General features: G+C 62.7%; 1 protein-coding gene across 1 annotated transcript in view; it reads right to left on the minus strand.

Annotated features, from left to right (window-relative positions):
* Window positions 1-9,943: 9,943 nt before the first annotated feature.
* The window catches only part of LOC117649562 (5-hydroxytryptamine receptor 2A), a 62,504-nt gene continuing 54,507 nt past the window's right edge, over window positions 9,944-17,940 (minus strand). Inside the window, exons 2-4 of the mRNA XM_034392448.1 lie at window positions 16,257-16,474; window positions 13,147-14,188; window positions 9,944-13,074 (exon numbers count right to left, since the gene is read on the minus strand). Of these exons, the coding sequence (XP_034248339.1) occupies window positions 11,616-13,074; window positions 13,147-14,188; window positions 16,257-16,474 (2,719 nt within the window). The 3' untranslated portion in view covers window positions 9,944-11,615. The remainder of the gene's footprint in view (window positions 13,075-13,146; window positions 14,189-16,256; window positions 16,475-17,940) is intronic.

The raw sequence follows: 17,940 nt of genomic DNA on the forward strand, positions 1-17,940 counted from the left end.
GGCGCCCGGCCCCTTCCGCCCCTTTTAGAGCTCTTTTTAGACCCTTGGCCCGCGATTTGGCGAGCCCAGCCCAGCCCAGCCGAGTCGTCAAGGGGAATCGCGTGCATGTCGACACGTGTTACACCCCCCCTCCCCCTCCCCCACTAATGGCCACCGCCCCTCTCCAGATGCCGCCGCTATCTTTACGTTCTCCACGGAGTCTCTATTTTTCTCTTGTTGTATGTACTCTGGGCTCATGTTGTGAGGGCGTTATACACCCTGGCATGCCCCGCGGCGCAAAGTCGCCCCCCCCGCTAGAGGGTTTAGAATAGCAGGGGCGCGACAGGGGGAGGGGGATGCAACCATATAAGGCGTGAGTGCATGAAGCGGCAGACAATGGGGAGCCGAGAGGCGGGTCCGGCCGGCAGTGATTGCTGTCCCGGCACGCCCAGGCACGCCTAGGCAGCCCAGGCAGCCCAGGCAGCCCAGGCAGCCCAGGCACGCCCGCCGCCAGCGTGGAGCCTCCCCCGCCCCCCTCCCCCGCTTGTTTTAACGGAACGCCGCCGCCGGAGGGGATGTTTCAAATTGTCGATGGAGTTGACGGGGAATAAACAAATAAGAAAGCAAAAGTTTGCGGGGCAGTTTGAAAGGATTAAAACTGGCGCCCATGGGGGAAGGCGGAGCGTAGGGCGGCGAAGGAGGGGGAATTCCAACGCTAGCGCTGTGAACGAAAAAAAAAAAGGGGGTGGGGTCGTATTTTGGATGGTCCGTTTAGACGTCAGCAAATGAAGTACCGAATGGGAGTCGAGGAGTCTAGTAAGTACCGACTGGCGTGACTAACAAGAAAAGAAACACGCCGCGACACTGAATAAAGTCCATCCCGTTATGAAATTTCAAACACAAAGGGCGCCCCGCCATTGCCATAGTGCCGCGAAGCGCAAAAAATGTATCAAAGTTGCCGTGTCGTTTCTTGTGCGACCTGGGCCTCGGCCTGGGCCTCCTCCAAGACCAGGCCCTTGGCGGCGGAGCGAGCTCGGCAGGGCACGCCTGGCCTGGTCCGCCTGGCCTGCCTTGGATGCTAATGGCGTGGGACCAACAAGCTGAAGCAACAGGACACAAACGAGCGGGAAACGCAGACGGAGGGACGGACAGGCAGGCAGACCGACACACAGACAGTTTAGTTCATAAAATGTTTTTATTGGAGGGAACTTGAAATTATTAATGTTAGGGATGAGGCACACGGACAGACGGGCTGACTGAAAGACAAGCCGGCGGCGGCGGCGGACCTTCACACACACGCGGCGGAGGCTGGCGCGCACTGCCGAAGAGTGGCAGTCTGTAAGTCTGTTCCATGGTTCCATGCATTATTCGGGCAGGCATTAATGAGGGTTCCGAGGGTTCCGAGGGGCTGTGCGCTGTTCGCTGTGCGCTGCGGAACGCTGCGGAAGAACAAGAGACCCCTCGCCTCTCCTCCGCCCTCGCGTTCCTCGCGGCCTCGCGGCCTCGCACCTGGCCGGGCCGTATCAATCTCAGGAGGGCGCTGCTCCAGGTGGCCCAGGCCGCCCCAAGCCTCCGAGACGACGGCGACGACGGCGACGTCTGCGCTGGATGGCCTCGTCACGTGACGGCGTGACGTCATCGCACGCCTGCAGGTTTTGCGGGCTCCGCCGTTATTCCAGTGTAGAGAACGCCCTGCCCGGCCCTGGCGGCCGTGATGGTGATGATGCAAATTCGGGGGCGGCAAGAAGAAGGGCAGGCGGACAAAGTGGCCGTGCCTCGGTGTGCCTCGCTATCGCGCCTCGCCGTGCTTCGCTGTGCTGTGCTGCTGTGCTTTGCGTGCGCACGGTGGCAGCGGTTGCGCCGCGGTGCGGTGCCGCCTCGACACGGTCGCCACGGGCCCACTGCTGTACACGAACACAGTGCAGCTGTGCAAAGCGGCCCCCTGAGCCCCTTGAGGAGCACGGCGTGCGCACGGCGTGCCGGCCACGGCAAGGGCCACGGCAAGGGCCACGGCGGCCACAGAGGGGAACTTGGGCCCGGCCAGACTGCTCTTCAGGCGCGCGCGTGTATGTGTCAGTGTAGGTGTGTTTGTGCATGTATGGGTGTGTGTCTGTGTGTGTGTGTGTGTGTGTGTCTGCTGATGAGAAAGTCCCCTCCCCTATCTGCACGTGTGTCATGGACTGATGGCACCGAGCAGGACACACGAGGACGCCATGGACCCAGCGCGCCCGCCCCGCCCCGCCCCGCCCCGCCTTGCTCTTGGCCCTCGTCCTCGTCATCGCATTGAAAGACTAAAGTGTACGCTCAGGCTGCAAATATTGACCCTGGGTGCTGGCAGTGCTGGCAGCGCTGACGGCGTGGTGGGCGCCGCTGGCCATCCGTAGGACCCACACCGCGGCCACGGGGGCCACGACGGGGTCCACGGGGTGCCCTCCGCGGGGAAGTGGTGGCACCCCGCCCCGCCCCGCCCCGCTCCCCTTCGGCCCGCCTGCGTCACACTTTGCTTCGCTCCTCGTGGCCGAGCAGGCCGAGCAGGCCGAGCAGGCCGTGCCAAGCTGCCAGGCCTTGTCCCGCGGGGTGACCCAAATGATAGCGTGCTGTTGACCCCGGGTCGGGCCGTCCTGGCCGCCGGGGGCCTCATCCTCACCGCCGAGGCGCCCCTCGGCCTTACCTCGGCCCGGCCGACGAGCGCCGCGCCGCCGCACCGCGCCGTTTCGCTCCAAGAGCCGCCGCGGCTCCCTCACGTACTCCATTAAACACGTCGCTGACATGGAGCGGGCGCGACAGCGACGCCGTGACGGAGTGACGGAGTGGCGGTGGGAGGGGAATGCAGCGAATCAGAACACATCCCGTTCGCTAAGCCAGACAGACCGGCTGTGCACCGCGCGCTTACAAGCCGCGGGGATTACGGATCGCGGATTACGTTCGAGTGATCAATCTCCCATTGTTTTATTTAGAGAGCGGCGTGCCTTTCACCGCCACGCCGGGCACCGGGCGGGCAGCGGGGAAAGGGGGCGCTTTGGACCGCAGTCTCGCAGTGCCGCAGCGCACCGCAGTCCATCAGGCTGCCGGGCCGAATCGCAAGGCGAAAATGGAAAAGCCTCGACCGTTTGGCGTTCCCTGTTTTTAGCTGCTAATTATTCCGCTCGACCGTCCCGTCGTCCTGGTCGTCCTGGCCGAGCGGCCGTCCGACGACGAGGCGCTTCCTTTGCTGCCCGATTCCGCTCTGTCTCAGTCGTCGCTCTGTCTCTGTCGCACTCAGGGAGCTCTCCGTAAGGGTGCGAGAGAGACAGAGCTCTTCTGATTCGCTCGGCTGGCCGTCCGGCGGCAGCATTGTCGCTGCACCGCCCCGACCCGGCGGACTAGCGCCGCCGAATGCACAATTTCCGTCCGACCGAGGCGGAAACGAGGTCCCGAATGAAGATGCAGGAAGGGGAGGGGGGGGGATGGCGGCGGAATCGGATGGTAATTACATTGGCCGTCGCCGTGCTCGCCGTGCTGCTGGCGGCGGGTGCAGCACGCCGACGTCACCGCCGATGTCATAACTTTGGCGTGGACACAAGGTGGGTTCTGGTTGTTCAGGACGAGGACGGGCCGGCGGGCCGGCCGGCCGGGATCAGGGCGGCTGATGTGATAATGGCTTTGCGGAGTCGGGCGCGGGCCGCTGCGGCGCTGCCCAGACCGGGAACCGGGGAAACCAGGGGAACCAGGGGAACCGGGGGAACCGAGTAGGGGGCGGCCGCGCTACGCGCCGCCGAGCAGGCCGTCAGGCAGGCCGCGATCGTGTCGTGTGCGTTCCAACGCCCCCGTGACCGTGGTCGCTGAAAACCAGCAAACACCGCTGCTTTCAACCTGCCGGTGGCAACTTTTCGAGCCTCTAAGCGCCAGTTGTGGTCTAGCCCGTAATGGTAATGGTAATACAGCGTAGCCTGTCCCGCCTCACGCCCGTGCTCGCGCGTTGCCTACCCTGGACTCCGCAGGCGCTCCGGGACGGCGCCCGCAGCGTAGTCCGGAGGCGTCCCGCTGCAAAACCTGCGTGCTGTACAGAGTCCTTCCTCGGCGACACCGGCGCGGCGGAGGCGAAGGCGAGGGTGCCGAGAGAGGCGTGGGAAACGACGACGCGGGACCCAAACGGCGTGCGAAAATTAAACGCACAAAATAGGGCCTTACCTTTAGATAGCGGAGGGCGCGGCTCCACTGGGAAACCGCAGTCTGCCGAAAGATAGCGAACTGGCGGAGCGTGGAGAGGAGGAAAAAGGGAGAGGCACGGTGGGAGCAGCGCCTCACGCAGTTCCCTGAAATTTGACGTCTTTTTCTGCACCAAAGTTCGACCTTTCAATTTTGCCCGAAAAAAGCCGCACAAAGGTTGTGGCACCGTACACCGCATCGAGGGCGCTTTCCGAACAACGTGCTCGCCCCTTTTCTAGCCCGCCTCACTGGGCAGGGGCAGGGCAGGGCAGGGAACGCCGCCACTTGTCCACCCAGTTTCCGGTACTGGTCTTGGAGCACGTCACAGAGCGCTGCTTTCTGCACAGCGTGTTTGTTCTCAGCCTTGGGAGGGTTGGGGCGTGGTGGGGTGTGGCGTGGCGGGGCGGGGTGGGGCGGGGCGTGCGGCGTCCACGTGCAGGTCCACCGTCGCCCCGTGCCGGCCGTGCGGGCCTCGGCATGATTCACCCGGTCCGCCAGGTCCGCCAGGTCCGCCAGGTCTTTCGGGCCCCGTTACTGCGTTGCCCGCCTCGCCCGCCTCGCCCGCCTCGCCTACCCGAGATGGAGCCGTTTCCTTCTGCCTCGTCCCTCGTTTGGGTTAATATCTCTGCCATGTATCATGGACAAGCCTGGAGCCTCATGGACCCGAGAGCACGGCCGGCCTCCTCCTTGGATGCGCACCGCCATGGCACCGCGCGCCCAATGGAAGCGGAGGCAGCTCGAAGGCCACCGCCGAGGGTCGCCGTCGTCCCCGCCATGGTCCCCGCCTGCCCTGGCGACCACACTGCCAACCGGAGTCGAAGAAGCGACCCCGGCGATCCTCGACGCGCAGCACGCGCACTGCAAAAAGTGCGGCGTTGCAAGGCAAATCAAAGACTCAGTTTTGTTGCGAGTTTTTGAATGCCTCCATGATGGCGCCACGCCACACCACCCTACGCGTCGATCGCCCATTCCCATTTTTCACTTTGGAGGGCCCCGCCCCGCCGCGCCCCGCCGCGGCCCGCCTGCCGCATCAAGATCCCCGTCAAGGAGGTCGAGTGGCTCGACGACGTCGCGCGGGCCGGGCTGGGCTGGGGTCGGAGCAGGCGGGGCAGGGGGTAGGGTGTATCTTTTGCACGCAGCGCCGCGGTGTCTCCGCCAGGCCGTCAGGCTGGGTGCGGGCTGCGCCAGGCTGCGCGGACGGCGGCACGGCGATGGCGAGGCCGAGGCCGAGGCAGGCATTGGGCGTTTGGAGCCATCGTTCTCCCGACCGCCAAGACAATGAAAGTGGCAGGGACGGACTGGTTCGCGTCCAAGGGCAAGCACCGCTGCAGAGTTGGAAGCCGAAGCCAGCCACACGGTTCAAGTTCGGCAGCACGGCGCGGCGTGCGGCGCGGTGGTGAGGCGGGGAATGCCCGGGGCCACTGTGCAACTTCCTGCAAGTCCATTGTAGTGTAGGCCTTGGCGGCCTTCGCAGTCACGCCACGGCCCGGGGCCCCGCGGCCTGGCCTCAGGCTGGACCATCTTGGCGTGGAGGGGATGGCGGCGGGGCGGGGCCGCCTCACCCCGCTCTCCGTTCCGCCCGATCCGACTGATGGCATCTCCGCTAAGCGACCTCCATCCCGCGGCCCGCCGCACACGGAGTATACGCCTCCTAAGCATCATGGGGTCGACATATACCCGCACATTTTTTCCCCAAATCACTTCTGCCGGCTCAAGGTCGCTCAAGGCCACCCCCGGGTCGCGCGTGCGGCGGGCGGCGTGCGTCCCACGGGCCGTGCAGTCCACTCGAGCGGCAGCCTCGGCCCCTCGGCAAGCCCCTCGGCCTCGCCGTGAAGGCGGTCCGAGCCGTCCGCGGTGCACACGGCCTTGGGCTGCAAGGGCTGCGGCAGGCTCGTTCCGGAACGGTCGCTCCGTCTCTCTCGCTCTCAAGGAGCGTGTCGTGAGGCTGCGCGAGAGAGACGGGGCGACGACGCTCCGTTTACGAGTCGGTCTGCTGTGGCGTCAGTCGCGCGTGCTGGCCGCGGCGCCGCGGGCGGAGCGCTCTCATTCGCACCGCCGTCACCGAGGCGCCCTGGAGCCTGTTGGGGTTGTGGGGAGCGTGGAGGACGGAGTGGGGACTCAGGGCCCGTGGAGGTTGTCGTGGAGGCCGCGGGGCTGTGGTGGCTGCGGGGGCTGTGGTGCCGTGGAGCCCTCCAACGAGTCTTGCAGTAGGGACGGAAGGCGGGCGGAAGCAGGCTTTCAAGCTCTTGAACCGCACAGTGCAGTCCTGGCGGTCCTGTCCCGCCGCCGTCGCCGCGCTCTATGCGCCCTCGCCCTCGCCCTCGCCCTCGCCCTCGCCCTCGCCCTCGCCCTCGCCCTCGCCCTCGCCCTCGCCGTCCCACAGTGCGGCAGCTTGGTGGGGGTTGCCGTGGAGGTCGCCGCCGGCGCTATGGGCCTCAAGTAGTCGCCCGCTGAGCACAAAATCGCTTCCTTCGCCGCCGCCCTGGTTTGGCGTCTCGCAATCCCTGCCCCAACCCTTTGGCAAAGCCAACCAAACCCGGACTAACCCCGAACCCTAAACCCGCAGCTCCGTATCAACAGTGGCGGAGGAAGCGCACATTGCCGTTGTGCGCCTCGGCAGCCCCAGCAGCCCCAGCAGCCCCAGCAGCCCCAGCAGCCCCAGCCCCCAGGCAACACGACACCCCCACCCCCAGCCCCGACAGTGTCTCGCAAGCGCTGCGGCGTTGGGGCCCTCGGTATGGGAAATGAGTATCGCATCGCCTTGGGTGAGGACTCCCCTTGCTCGGCGGGCAAGGGCTCTGGGACGGCACCGCCACGCCACCGCCACGCCGCGCCCGGGACACTTTCATCTGCTTGCTTCAAGGGTGGCTGTGAGATGATCAATGGGCGGGTGCTTGGAGCGGAGCGGAGGGCCCGGGGGGTCCGGGCCCAGCGGCTCTCTGAGGCGGCGGGACTCCTGCTACCTACCCGGACAAAGTGTTTAGCCAACGTCGCGACGCTGCAAACCGCGTTCGCCTATACTTGTAGCTCTTTCGCTCTGTCTCTCTCGCACCCACGGGGCGTCCTGTCCTCGGTCCTGTCAGTCGAAACCAGCCTGCAGCGCAGCAGCCGCAGCTACTTCGCCCGCGCCAACTACTTTCGCCGGCTGTGAGGTTTGCACGCCGGGGTCACACTCTCCTTGAACTTGACGACGTTGGCCGCGTGGCGGGGCGGAGCGGGGCGGAGCGGGGCGGGGTGTGCCTCTGCTGCGTTTGCGGCCGCGGCAACTTTCGGTGCCCGCAGCTATCGCCGCCACGAAGCGTCCCAGGCCACACACACACACACACACACACACACACACACACACACACACACACACGAGCGGCAGAGAGTGAGAGAGGGGGGGAGGGGGAGGGCTTGGCGGCAATATAGAGGCAAAGGAAACGGCGTAAGAAAGGGGGCGATGAGTGCGGCGCCGCGCTGCTCCACGCACACCTCCCCGACGTGTCGCTGTAGGCGCCGCCGCCTCCGCCACCGTCGCTTTGCTTTTTGCGCGCCAAAATACACCTTCGGCCGCCAAATGAAGGTTTCCCCTTTCCCCAACGAGCCGACGTTGCGTTTGCGATGTACCCTAGCGTGCCATCGTGTCACTGCGGCATTTTTGATATGGTTCACCGTGAGAAGCAGCTGTGAGGGGAAACTGGAGAGTGGATTCGACTCGCCGTCAAACTCTCATCGTTCGTCGCGCTCGGTTCGGGTTCGGGGTTCGGGTTCAGGGTTCGGTATGACGTCTGTGTGATCGATGTTACGTCAGCCTCAGATGCAGGTTACCACACACAGAATGCCTCTCGTGGAACTTTGCGGCGAGGGGACACACACACACACACACACACACACTGACGCGGGGAGCATTGCAGCGCCCGCACGGGGCCCGCACGTCCAAGTTGTTGAGCGATAGGTGTGCAGCAGTGCCGGTGTCCCCGGTGTCCCTTCCCGCCGCCACCTTTTCGGCGGCCCGGTGCTCTCCTTGGCGTTCTCGCCGTCCTTGGTGACGATGACGCCCCGTTGACAACCGCGCGCCGCACCGCAACCCCCCGCCCGCCGCGTCTATACAGTCTGTTTTTCAACATCCGATATTACAAACTTTCATAATTAAAACTTAGCCTCCACAAACAAAATGCAAATTGAAAGGGTGTGTGTACAGAGGTGGCGGGGCGGAGCGTCTCGCCGGGCGGCCCACTGCACTGTGGGGGAAGGACAGCGACAAAGCCGTCCTGCGAGGTGACCTCCTTGACTACCTCCGCGGCCTCGTGCACCACCACGACGGTCTCCATGCGGGCCGGCGGCGATTCGCTGAAGCAGGACTCGAACCGAGCCTGTGACCCCGCCAATGGATTCCTCGTTCGGAGAGCAATTCAATGGTGGGGTCACTCGTTCGGTTTGAGTATCATTCAGCGACTCTGGAGCTCCAAACGCGTCCGAGATTTAGACCGCCTCCGCCGTTCTTCTGGACCACTGTGCTGCGCCAACAAAGCATCCCCAGTTTACAGCAAACGTAAAAAAATCTGTGATTGCAGAGAACTTTGCAGTTGAATCAAGAAGTTGTTCACCTTGTCGATGCGCAGAGGGAAATTTTTCTTCTTCTTTCGTTCCTTTGTGAGTGTAGAAAGAAGAAAAACACATACAGGCACACACACACACACACATGCACACAACGCAGCGCATCGTACGTGGGACGCATGTCTCTGGGAAAATCTACTTAGACCAAAGCCGGGCCAAGGAATGCACGATGAGGAGAGAGAGCTCTGGCCTACACAGGCCGACTCAAAAATTCATTGTCGAAATATTTTCAGGAAGCGGCAGGGACGACGGCCGGTCCAGCACTGCATCGGGGGCCAATGGGTGTCAGACTGGTGTCACGTGATTTGTGCACCAGCCGCGCCAGTCGGTAATCCGAGGCGAATCATTAACGAGTCACAAAAAGGCTTCACGTTTCCACGCCTCGGACGCGGAACCGGAACCGGCGCGGCGTGCGACCTTGAGGGAACCGCGGGGAAGGACCATGGAGACACGAACAGGACACGCGGCACCGGCACCCCCCGGTGGGTAAGTAATGTCAGACCGACTAAGTACTAAAGCGCTCAGGCGGTGTAGTTTGCAAACTCGCTGGGGACGGACGTGACGGATCGGCAGACAGGCAGACAGACAGACAGACAGACAGACAGACAGACAGACAGACAGACAGACAGACAGACAGGTGGACCGGCAGACAGACGGACGGTGTCCTTGTGGAGCGCGGAGCGTGGAGCGGGGATTTGGGGATTTCTTTTGGCGCGGATCCGTGTCGCCGCAACGTGCGCGCGCACTGCTTTACCGTCTCCGGATGCACGACGCGCTGCTCGGCGGGGCGGGGCGGGGCGGGGCGGGCGGGGCGGGGCGGGGCGGGGCGGGGCCTGCACTGCTTGCGTTGTGGCGGCGCCGCGCCGCGCTCGCGCTCCTTAATTAAAATTGCGGTCACGCCTCTGCGAGGCACGGCGCTCCGTTCGGCATGTCTGGAAGCGCTGGAAGCGCACCACCCCGGTGCGTTTGTGTGTGTGTGTGTGTGTGTGTGTGTGTGTGAATGTGTGTGTGAATGTGTGCGAATGCGTGCGAAGACGTGCGCTGTGATGTCTGATAGTGCGGCGGGCATAGACGGAAGGCTAGTGTCGGGCTGGGCTATGCACTTCTGATTGCTTCCAGAATGAATGGGTGAGACAGGCGTTTTGGAGCGAGGGCGGATAGGAGTGGGCACGTGAGCTGTCACTGGTACAACAACCTTTATTCGTCGTCAATTCACATTCATGACGAAAGTTTCAACCGTTATATACAACATTTGGTTTGGGTTTGGAGACACCTGACATGCAAACCAAGGGCATACAACGAGCGAGTTTGTTGTTGATAATTTTTTTTTTGTGGCTGGCAGAGAAGCGATATAATCTTGTTTTTTTTAAATCTTCGAAGGCAAATTCATTCGTTTTCTCTCACAAAATTGAAAAGTTCACGACACCACACACACACACGCACTCACACACACACATACATACACGGACACGCCACTTGTGTAAAAATACTCGATAGGCACAGCCTTCGGCGCGGCCGTAGGATGCGGATTGGGCTCAGAATCGGACATCGTACGCTCGCGCCAAGTCGGTGCGGACTAGACAAAGGCAACAGGCACAGGAAACAATAAGGTCCCTCTAGAACGAAAAGGAAAAGAGATCTCTCACACAACCAAGCATACAAACACACCGGCCACACTCACACACTCGCGCCCCAAAGACGCACAGTATAAAGTTAGTATCCTGGGGATATACCTGGATCACGTGAACGAACACATAAATATTATTCTTTTTACATCAGTTCATGCAATTGGTACGTCATCTCAGGGTATGAATAACCATCCTAAGGCTCTTAAAACATATTCGTATTGTCTTTACGTTATTGAGTCGCGATAAGTAGAAACTGACATTTTTTAAAAAATGATTTCGATAATTCGTGCTATGTTTGCAAATAACTTTATGTTAAATCAAGAGTCGCCTAGTCCTTTTTTGGCATTTCGACTAGAATTTATTATCATTATATCCACAAATTTTGATTTCTTTTCCTATTTAGATGATCGCGCTGAAATCGAGGCGTCAACGCACATCTTGGGGGAAAGGGGGAGGGGGAGGGGAAAGGACAAGAGGGGGGAGGGAGGGAACAACTAGTACAGGCATTCCTGTGTTTCGCTTAAGACGGTAAGGTGTGAAAGGAAAACAGGATTCAATCCTAGTGAAAAAGTCTTTGAATAAACGCGGAAGAAAAATGAACGAAAAGAGACAAAAAAGGGAAAAGTCTGTGCTCTGGGTAAGGTGCAAACAGACGCGGGAAGATAATGCTTTTGGCTGAGGGTGTACTACCGACGTGGGCTGATTACGCAAGAAGCGGACCGAGTCACGGGGCCTAAACATAATAATTAAGAATTATTGTAATTAGTATTATTATTGTCTACCAAGTCATGGATTTCCCTGACAAGTTTTTTTCTCGTTCAAAATATCGTACACTATGTCTTACGCTAGGATTAGCAACGAAACTACGGTACTCAATTCATGCATCGCCCTGGGGCCGCGGGGGCACCCACTCCATAACGCTCTCTCTAAATTGAAATCAATGGAAAAAGCCTTTTATACACGTAACATATGTACAATAAAGAGAACACTTAACAAAAATATTGTTCATTTGCCAAATTTACAAGAGGTGTTTTTTATACTTTTGGTAAATGCAAAATATCCTAAATATTATAATTACAAACAAACGTATGCGACGCACAGTAACAATCGGCAAGGCTTCGGCGCGCGCCGTCGTCGCGAACTAAGCTAGACGCGCTAGGCAGGCGGCTAGGCGACACGGCTAGGCATGACTAGACACGGTGGTGAGCGAGTTAGGCCTGACTATGTCACGTGGAAGTCGCCCTTGAGCAGGCGGGTGAACGTCTTTTTGAATTGCTGGTTGGCCAGCGCGTAACAGAACGGGTTCATGGGGCTGTTGGCGTAGCACAAGAAGTACGAGAACATGTAGAGGTGCTCGTTGGTGCAGGGCGGGTTGGCGCAGAAGCCCTCCACCAGGGCGAGCACGTGGTAGGGCGTCCAGCAGGCCACGAAGGCCCCCAGGATGAAGGAGATGGTGCGGAACGCCTTGCGCGCGCGGTTCTCCGACTTGGACTTCTGCCGCGCCGCGCCGTCCTTGCGTTTCCGGCGGCCCTTGAGGCGCTTGCCGAGGTTCTTGACGAGGTCGCGCCGCGACCCGCGCGTCGTGTTGCTGTCGGGCGCCGACTCGTGCTCGTGCGACGACGACGTGCCGACTTGGGAGCCGTGCTGCGAGGCGGGCCCCGACGCGAAGCCCGACCCGGACGGCCCCACCGAGTTGGAGGTGGTGGAGTAGTTGGCGCCGTGCGGCGTCATCAGGAGCGGCTCGCGCTCCGTCACCACCTGCGTCTGCGTCACGGGGCGCCGCGCGTCGGCGCGCGACAGGCTCACCTCCGTGTCCACCTTGGTGACGGGGTGGCCGTACTGCGGCGACGGTGCGCTGGCGGCGCTGGCCGCGCTGGCCGCGGTGGACAAGGCGGGGCTCGCGGGGGCGGCCTGCGGGGCGCGGGGCTCTGTCGCGGCCGCGGGCGGCTCCTGCTGCTGCTGCCGCGGCGGCGGCTGGATCATGATGACGGTCTGGCCCTGGTGGTGCTGCTGCGCCGCCGCGCGGATCAGCGCCGCCTGCAGCAGCGACGTGTTGGCGGCCTGGTTCTGCGCCTGCTGCGCCAGCAGCTGTGGCGAGGCCGTCGTGGTGCGGTCGCTCGAGGTGGACGCGGCCGAGCCCGGCGACGGCGGCCCCGTCGAGTCCTTGGGCAGGGACACGGCGAACGAGGGCGGGCTCTCGATGGTGGGCGAGGGCACAATGATGGAGCTCTCGTCCATGTAGCGCAGGTCCGCCGTGTCCAGCCCGACCAGCACGTCGTAGGTGGTGGCCAGCCCGTGCTGCGGCTGGATGTGCAGGCTGCGCGGCCGGCCGCTGCCCGAGGACGGCGACGACCCCGACGCGGGGCTGTTCTGGAAGCCGGATGGCGGCGGGATGATGGTCTGCGACTGCGTCAGCCGCAGCGGCACGCGGTACAGGGCGCTCTCCGAGATGGAGCGGTCGCTGCCCGCGTCCCACGACTCGCGCTGCGATCGCAGCGGCGCCGGCGAGGCTCCCAGCGTGGCCGCGGCCTGCACGGCCTGCGTGCCCTGCGTGCCCTGCGTGTACGGGTTCGGCGTCAGCGTCTCCGTGGACTCGTTCATCGCCGAGAGGCACGGGTTGTCCGTGTCCAGCAGCGAGCCCCGGTGACTGGGCGGCGCCGCATCGGCCGTGGGCTCGGGGCTGTGGTGGAAGGCCGCCACGTCCGGGCTGTGCGACGTCGTCGGCGAGGGCGCGGGTGACGTCGCCACCGACACGGTCAGACGCTGCGGCGTGGGCGACGGGTCCGGGGGTTCCGGGGACCGCAGCGGCACCGTGCCGTTGACGCGCGCCAGCCCGTACCCGAGCACCTGCAGCGTGTTGGGGTGCACCACCATGCCGGCCGTGGAGGCCCTCTTCTTGGCCAGCTCCCGCTGTGAGGGCTGCTGCGGTTGTTGCGGTGGCTGCGGCGGCTGCTGTTGCGGTGCCGGCTTTTGCTGCTGCTTCTTGGGCGGTGGCTGCTGCGCCACAGTGGTGCTGTCCTCGTCGCTCTCGAAGGCCGGGCTGGAGGAGCGCTCACTCTTCTCGTTCTCGCCGCTGCCGCCCGCCGTGTTGCTGCTCAGCTCGCGGCGCCCGTCCTGCGCGCCGTCCGCCTTGACGGCGGCCAGCTTGGTCATCTTGGCGGTCTGCGCGGCCGCCGCGTCGGGCTGCGCCGGCGCCTGCACCGCCAGCATGCCCTTGGCGCCCTTGGCGTTCTCCAGCACGGCCACGCCCTGGCCCTTGCCCACGCCGATGCCCGCCGCGCGGCCAGCCATCCCGGACATGGCGCCCGCCGACAGCGCCACCATGGACTGCATCTTGCGCTGCTTGGCCTCCGACTTCTTCTGCATGTCGTAGGCCGTCTTGTAGATGCCGCCGTACAGGATGAACAGCACGATGAGCGTGGTCCAGTAGTAGGCGATGATGAGCGCCGTGTTGAAAACAGGGTCCTTGAGGAACTGCACCGCGCACTGGCCGGGCAGCAGGTCGCGGTAGCCCACGAAGTGCTCCCAGCCGAAGATGGAGATGAAGAACAGCAGCGCCGGGATGATCCACGTGACCGTCACCATCCAGATGACGCGGTTCTTGGTGCGCCAGGATCGGTAGCGCGCCGCGATCTTGACCGAGCAGAAGCGGTCGATGGTGATGAGCAGCACGGTGTACTGCGACACGAGGCACACGGTGTAGTCCACGGACAGCCACAGGTCACACAGGATGGGGCCCAGGTCCCAGTAGCCCATCAGCACGTACACCGTGTAGAACGGCATCGACACCGTGCCTGCAACACACCAAGCAAGCGTGGCAACAACCAGGAAAACAACATGGCGGGGGCCGAACCGAGTCCATCATCCGACATCATCGCAAACAGAACAACTGTCTGCCAATAGCCCGCGCACAAAACCCGCCCCCACTACACTGTTCCTCGTTGTCGCGTCAGGCTCAACTCTTTCCCCGATTATGACAGGGGCCGTTCGACGGCCGCGTCAACCTGACACCCGGCCTGATAAAGTGGATCCATCACACACGCCTACTTTGCAATTCAACAACCGAGCCTCCCCGCTTCCCCCGCCCCTGCCCGCCCGGGTCGCGACTCATTCAATTTATTCAATCCGATTAGCAGTGCCGTGGCAGAGCGGCAGAGCGGCAGAGCCAGACGCGGCGGCGGGGCGGCGCGCTGCCCGCCGCCACCGTCACCTTCCGTTCTGACTTCTTTCCTCTTTTCTCTTTTCGCGTGACTTGGTGACTTGGTGACGTCCAATCCGACGTCGTGGACGTGGGGCCCGGCACCGCCAGCACGCCAGCACCATGACGCACCTGCCTCTGTCTCTCATTAAGGCGCCGGCAGCGGAGCCCTCATCTCTAATCTCATCCGGACGGTCCGGACGGCCCGGGACATCGGAGGGCGTGGCAGGCGGGGCGTGGCGTGGCGGGGCGTGGCGGGGCGTGGCGGGGCGGGGCGGGGCGTGGCGGGGCGGGGCGGGGCCAGCCTAAACGGGCCGGCCGGGCCAGCGGAAGGCGGACCAGAGACCTCTCAGCTCATTAACATTTCATTAATTTCTCCCCGCTCAGGTTGTTGGCCGTGTTCCTCGGTGTGACCTCCCGCTTGCGACGCCCGTGTGCCTTGTGCGCGGTGGGGCGGGGCGGGGCGGGGCGGGGCGGGGCGCGGCCGGGGTTGGCAGCCCTGGTCCATCTCGTCGCGCGCTCGAAGCGCGAACGTCCGAACCTTGTTAGGGGGCATTGTGACGTGAAGAAAGAGTGTAGGAACGCGGCGTAATTAATCCCCACAACATCGAAAAAAAAGAAAAAATGATAAAAAAACAAACAGGCGAAAAACAACTTTTGAAGGGCGAAGGAGCCCCTCGCTATTCATGTCGACAATTTGGCACAAAATGAGGAGGAGCGGCACGCCCGGGCACGCCGTGGAATTTGTGGTCGTTTCGCAAGCTACGCAAGCCCCCTCCTCCTTCTTCGCGGCACAAACGCGTCTATTGACACGCTCTCGAGAAGCATATCCCGTCTCCGGAGTAAAGGGCGGGAGAAAGTCAAACGAAACTTCAAAAGAGAGACTGACTGCGTGCCGCCGCCGCTGCAGGGTAGGACCTCCCCCCCCCCTCCTTTGCCAAATCCTCCCGTTTTCCTCGTGCCTTCGCCTCGCGTTACATGACCACTTCCTCTTCCCCTGCAGTGCGCTAGCCGCCTCTACCCCCTCCGTGCTCCATTTCTTCTGGGAGTTTCGCCTAATCTCGCCTACCGCGCCCCACCGCGCCCCGCCCCGCCCCGCGTCGAATCCTCCGCCGTGTAAACAATTACGGCCCGTTCGAACCGAAGCCGAGTCCGGGACGGAAGATGTGTGCGTTTATCTCCAGACGGAGCGGGCGGTAGGGGGAGGGGGGGGGGAGTGAGTTAGAAAGATTGCCTGACCAGCGTGCGGGCTGGAGAAAAGGGAAAAGGAGGGGGGGATCGTTTTCATCAGCCGATGACAAGGCCACAATTGGAAGCAAAGCCCGATGACCGGAACGAGCCACTTGAAGAAGTACCCCGTTAACTCACTCTACTCGAAATACTTGGCCAGGTTGACAGCGGGCCAGAAGACCGGTGGGTGGCAGCCAAAATTCTTGACGTGCTTCGAGCTCTAGAGTCGCTGAGGGACTCAAACATAACCTGTGACCCCACCAATGGATTCGTCGTTCGGTGAGCAATCCGTTAGTGGGGTTACACGTGCGGCTCGAGTTATATTTAGAGACTCTGGAGCTCAAAACGCGTCTTGAGTTTTGGCCGCCTCCGACATAGTCGACCGTCGCGATGGGCGAACGCGGGGCGAGGCCGACCGCAGGCGGTGCACCTACCGATGAGCATGTCCGTGGCGGCCAGCGACGCGATGAAGTAGTTGCTGGGCTGGCGGATGGCGCGGTCCACGATGAAGGCCATGAGCACCAGTATGTTGCCGAGCACCGTCAGCAGGATGCACACGCCCAGGCATATCGCGATCAGCACCGTCATCCAGGGCGGGAAGGGCGGCAGCACCGGCGTGATGGTGTCCGAGGCGTTGGCGTAGGTCGTGTTCCTGCAAGCAGAGGCGCCGCATCACCGCCAGCACTTCCCTCCACCGGCACGACATTCATGTACACTGTGCTTCGAGAGGTTATGTACAATTGCAACAGTCTCACTGCGTACGGTCGTGTGAGGTGTGTATGTACACTGCGTGCAAGAAAGGCCATCAGGATGTCCTGTACAAGTCGCATGCTCGGAGTGAAACCGACACTAAAGTCACACAGAAGAAAAAAGTTGGAAGGTTTGGGCTGGGGAGAGTGCACGTCATCAGGGGTAAGGGGGTGGTCACTATTATAGAAGTATTTACACTATGCAGGTTGGGGCTAGGACCAGTGCATTTCATCAGGGTAAGGGGGCGGTAACTATGATGGTAGAAGTATGTACACAATACAGGATGGAGCCAGGGACAGAGCACGTCATCAAGAGTAAGGGTGTGGTCAACTATGATGGTAAAATTATGTACACTTTACAGGTTGGGCTAGGTACAGTGCACGTCATCAGGTGAGGAGGTGAGCACTATGATGACAGAGGTATGCACACTATAGGCTATAAGGTTCAAACACCAGGGCAAGAGGCTTTGGGCACACACGGGGAGAGGAAGGGGTGCACTAATCACACACGGTCTCTTTCATGCAGTCAGTCGCACTATTCGCAAGTTGGCGAGATTCACTCCACGACACTCGAAACACGACCGCCGTTCCTAGAACATCCACATGCGAGCGGTGCGAGCGGTGCGGTGGCGTTTTTTTTTTGCGCTCGCTGCTCACCGGTACCAGTCCACGCTGGCGTAGTCCTCCGTGGGCGCGGGCCATGCCTGCTCCAGGCCGCCCAGGTCCCACTGGGCCCTGGACGAGGGCGCCGACGCGTTCAGAGGGTCGCACCCCCCCAGCAGCCTCTGGTACGCGTACCGACACAGGCGCTCCTGCTGTCGCCGGTGCTTCCTGCAACAGCATGCCGCGCCGTCAGCGCCGTCGGGCCACCGCAGGGCCACCGCAGGGCCACCGCAGGGCCACCGCAGGGCCACCGCAGGGCCACCGCAGGGCCACCGCAAGGCCACCGCAGGGCCACCGCAGGGCCACCGCAGGGCCACCGCAGGGCCACCGCAGGGCCACGCCAGGGCCACCGCAGGGCCACCGCAGGGCCACCGCAGGGCCACCGCAGGGCCACCGCAGGGCCACCGCAGGGCCACCGCAGGGCCACCGCAGGGCCACCGCAGGGCCACCGCAGGGCCACCGCAGGGCCACCGCAGGGCCACCGCAAGGCCACCGCAGGGCCACCGCAGGGCCACCGCAAGGCCACCGCAGGGCCACCGCAGGGCCACCGCAGGGCCACTGCAGGGCCACCGCAGGGCCACTCCAGGGCCACTGCAGGGCCACCGCAGGGCCACCGCAGGGCCACTCCAGGGCCACCGCAGGGCCACCGCAGGGCCACCGCAGGGCCACCGCAGGGCCATCGCAGGGCCACCGCAGGGCCACCGCA

Source organism: Thrips palmi, unplaced genomic scaffold, assembly GCF_012932325.1.
Source record: "Thrips palmi isolate BJ-2018 unplaced genomic scaffold, TpBJ-2018v1 HiC_scaffold_4, whole genome shotgun sequence".
Classification (NCBI taxonomy): Eukaryota; Metazoa; Arthropoda; class Insecta; order Thysanoptera; family Thripidae; genus Thrips; species Thrips palmi.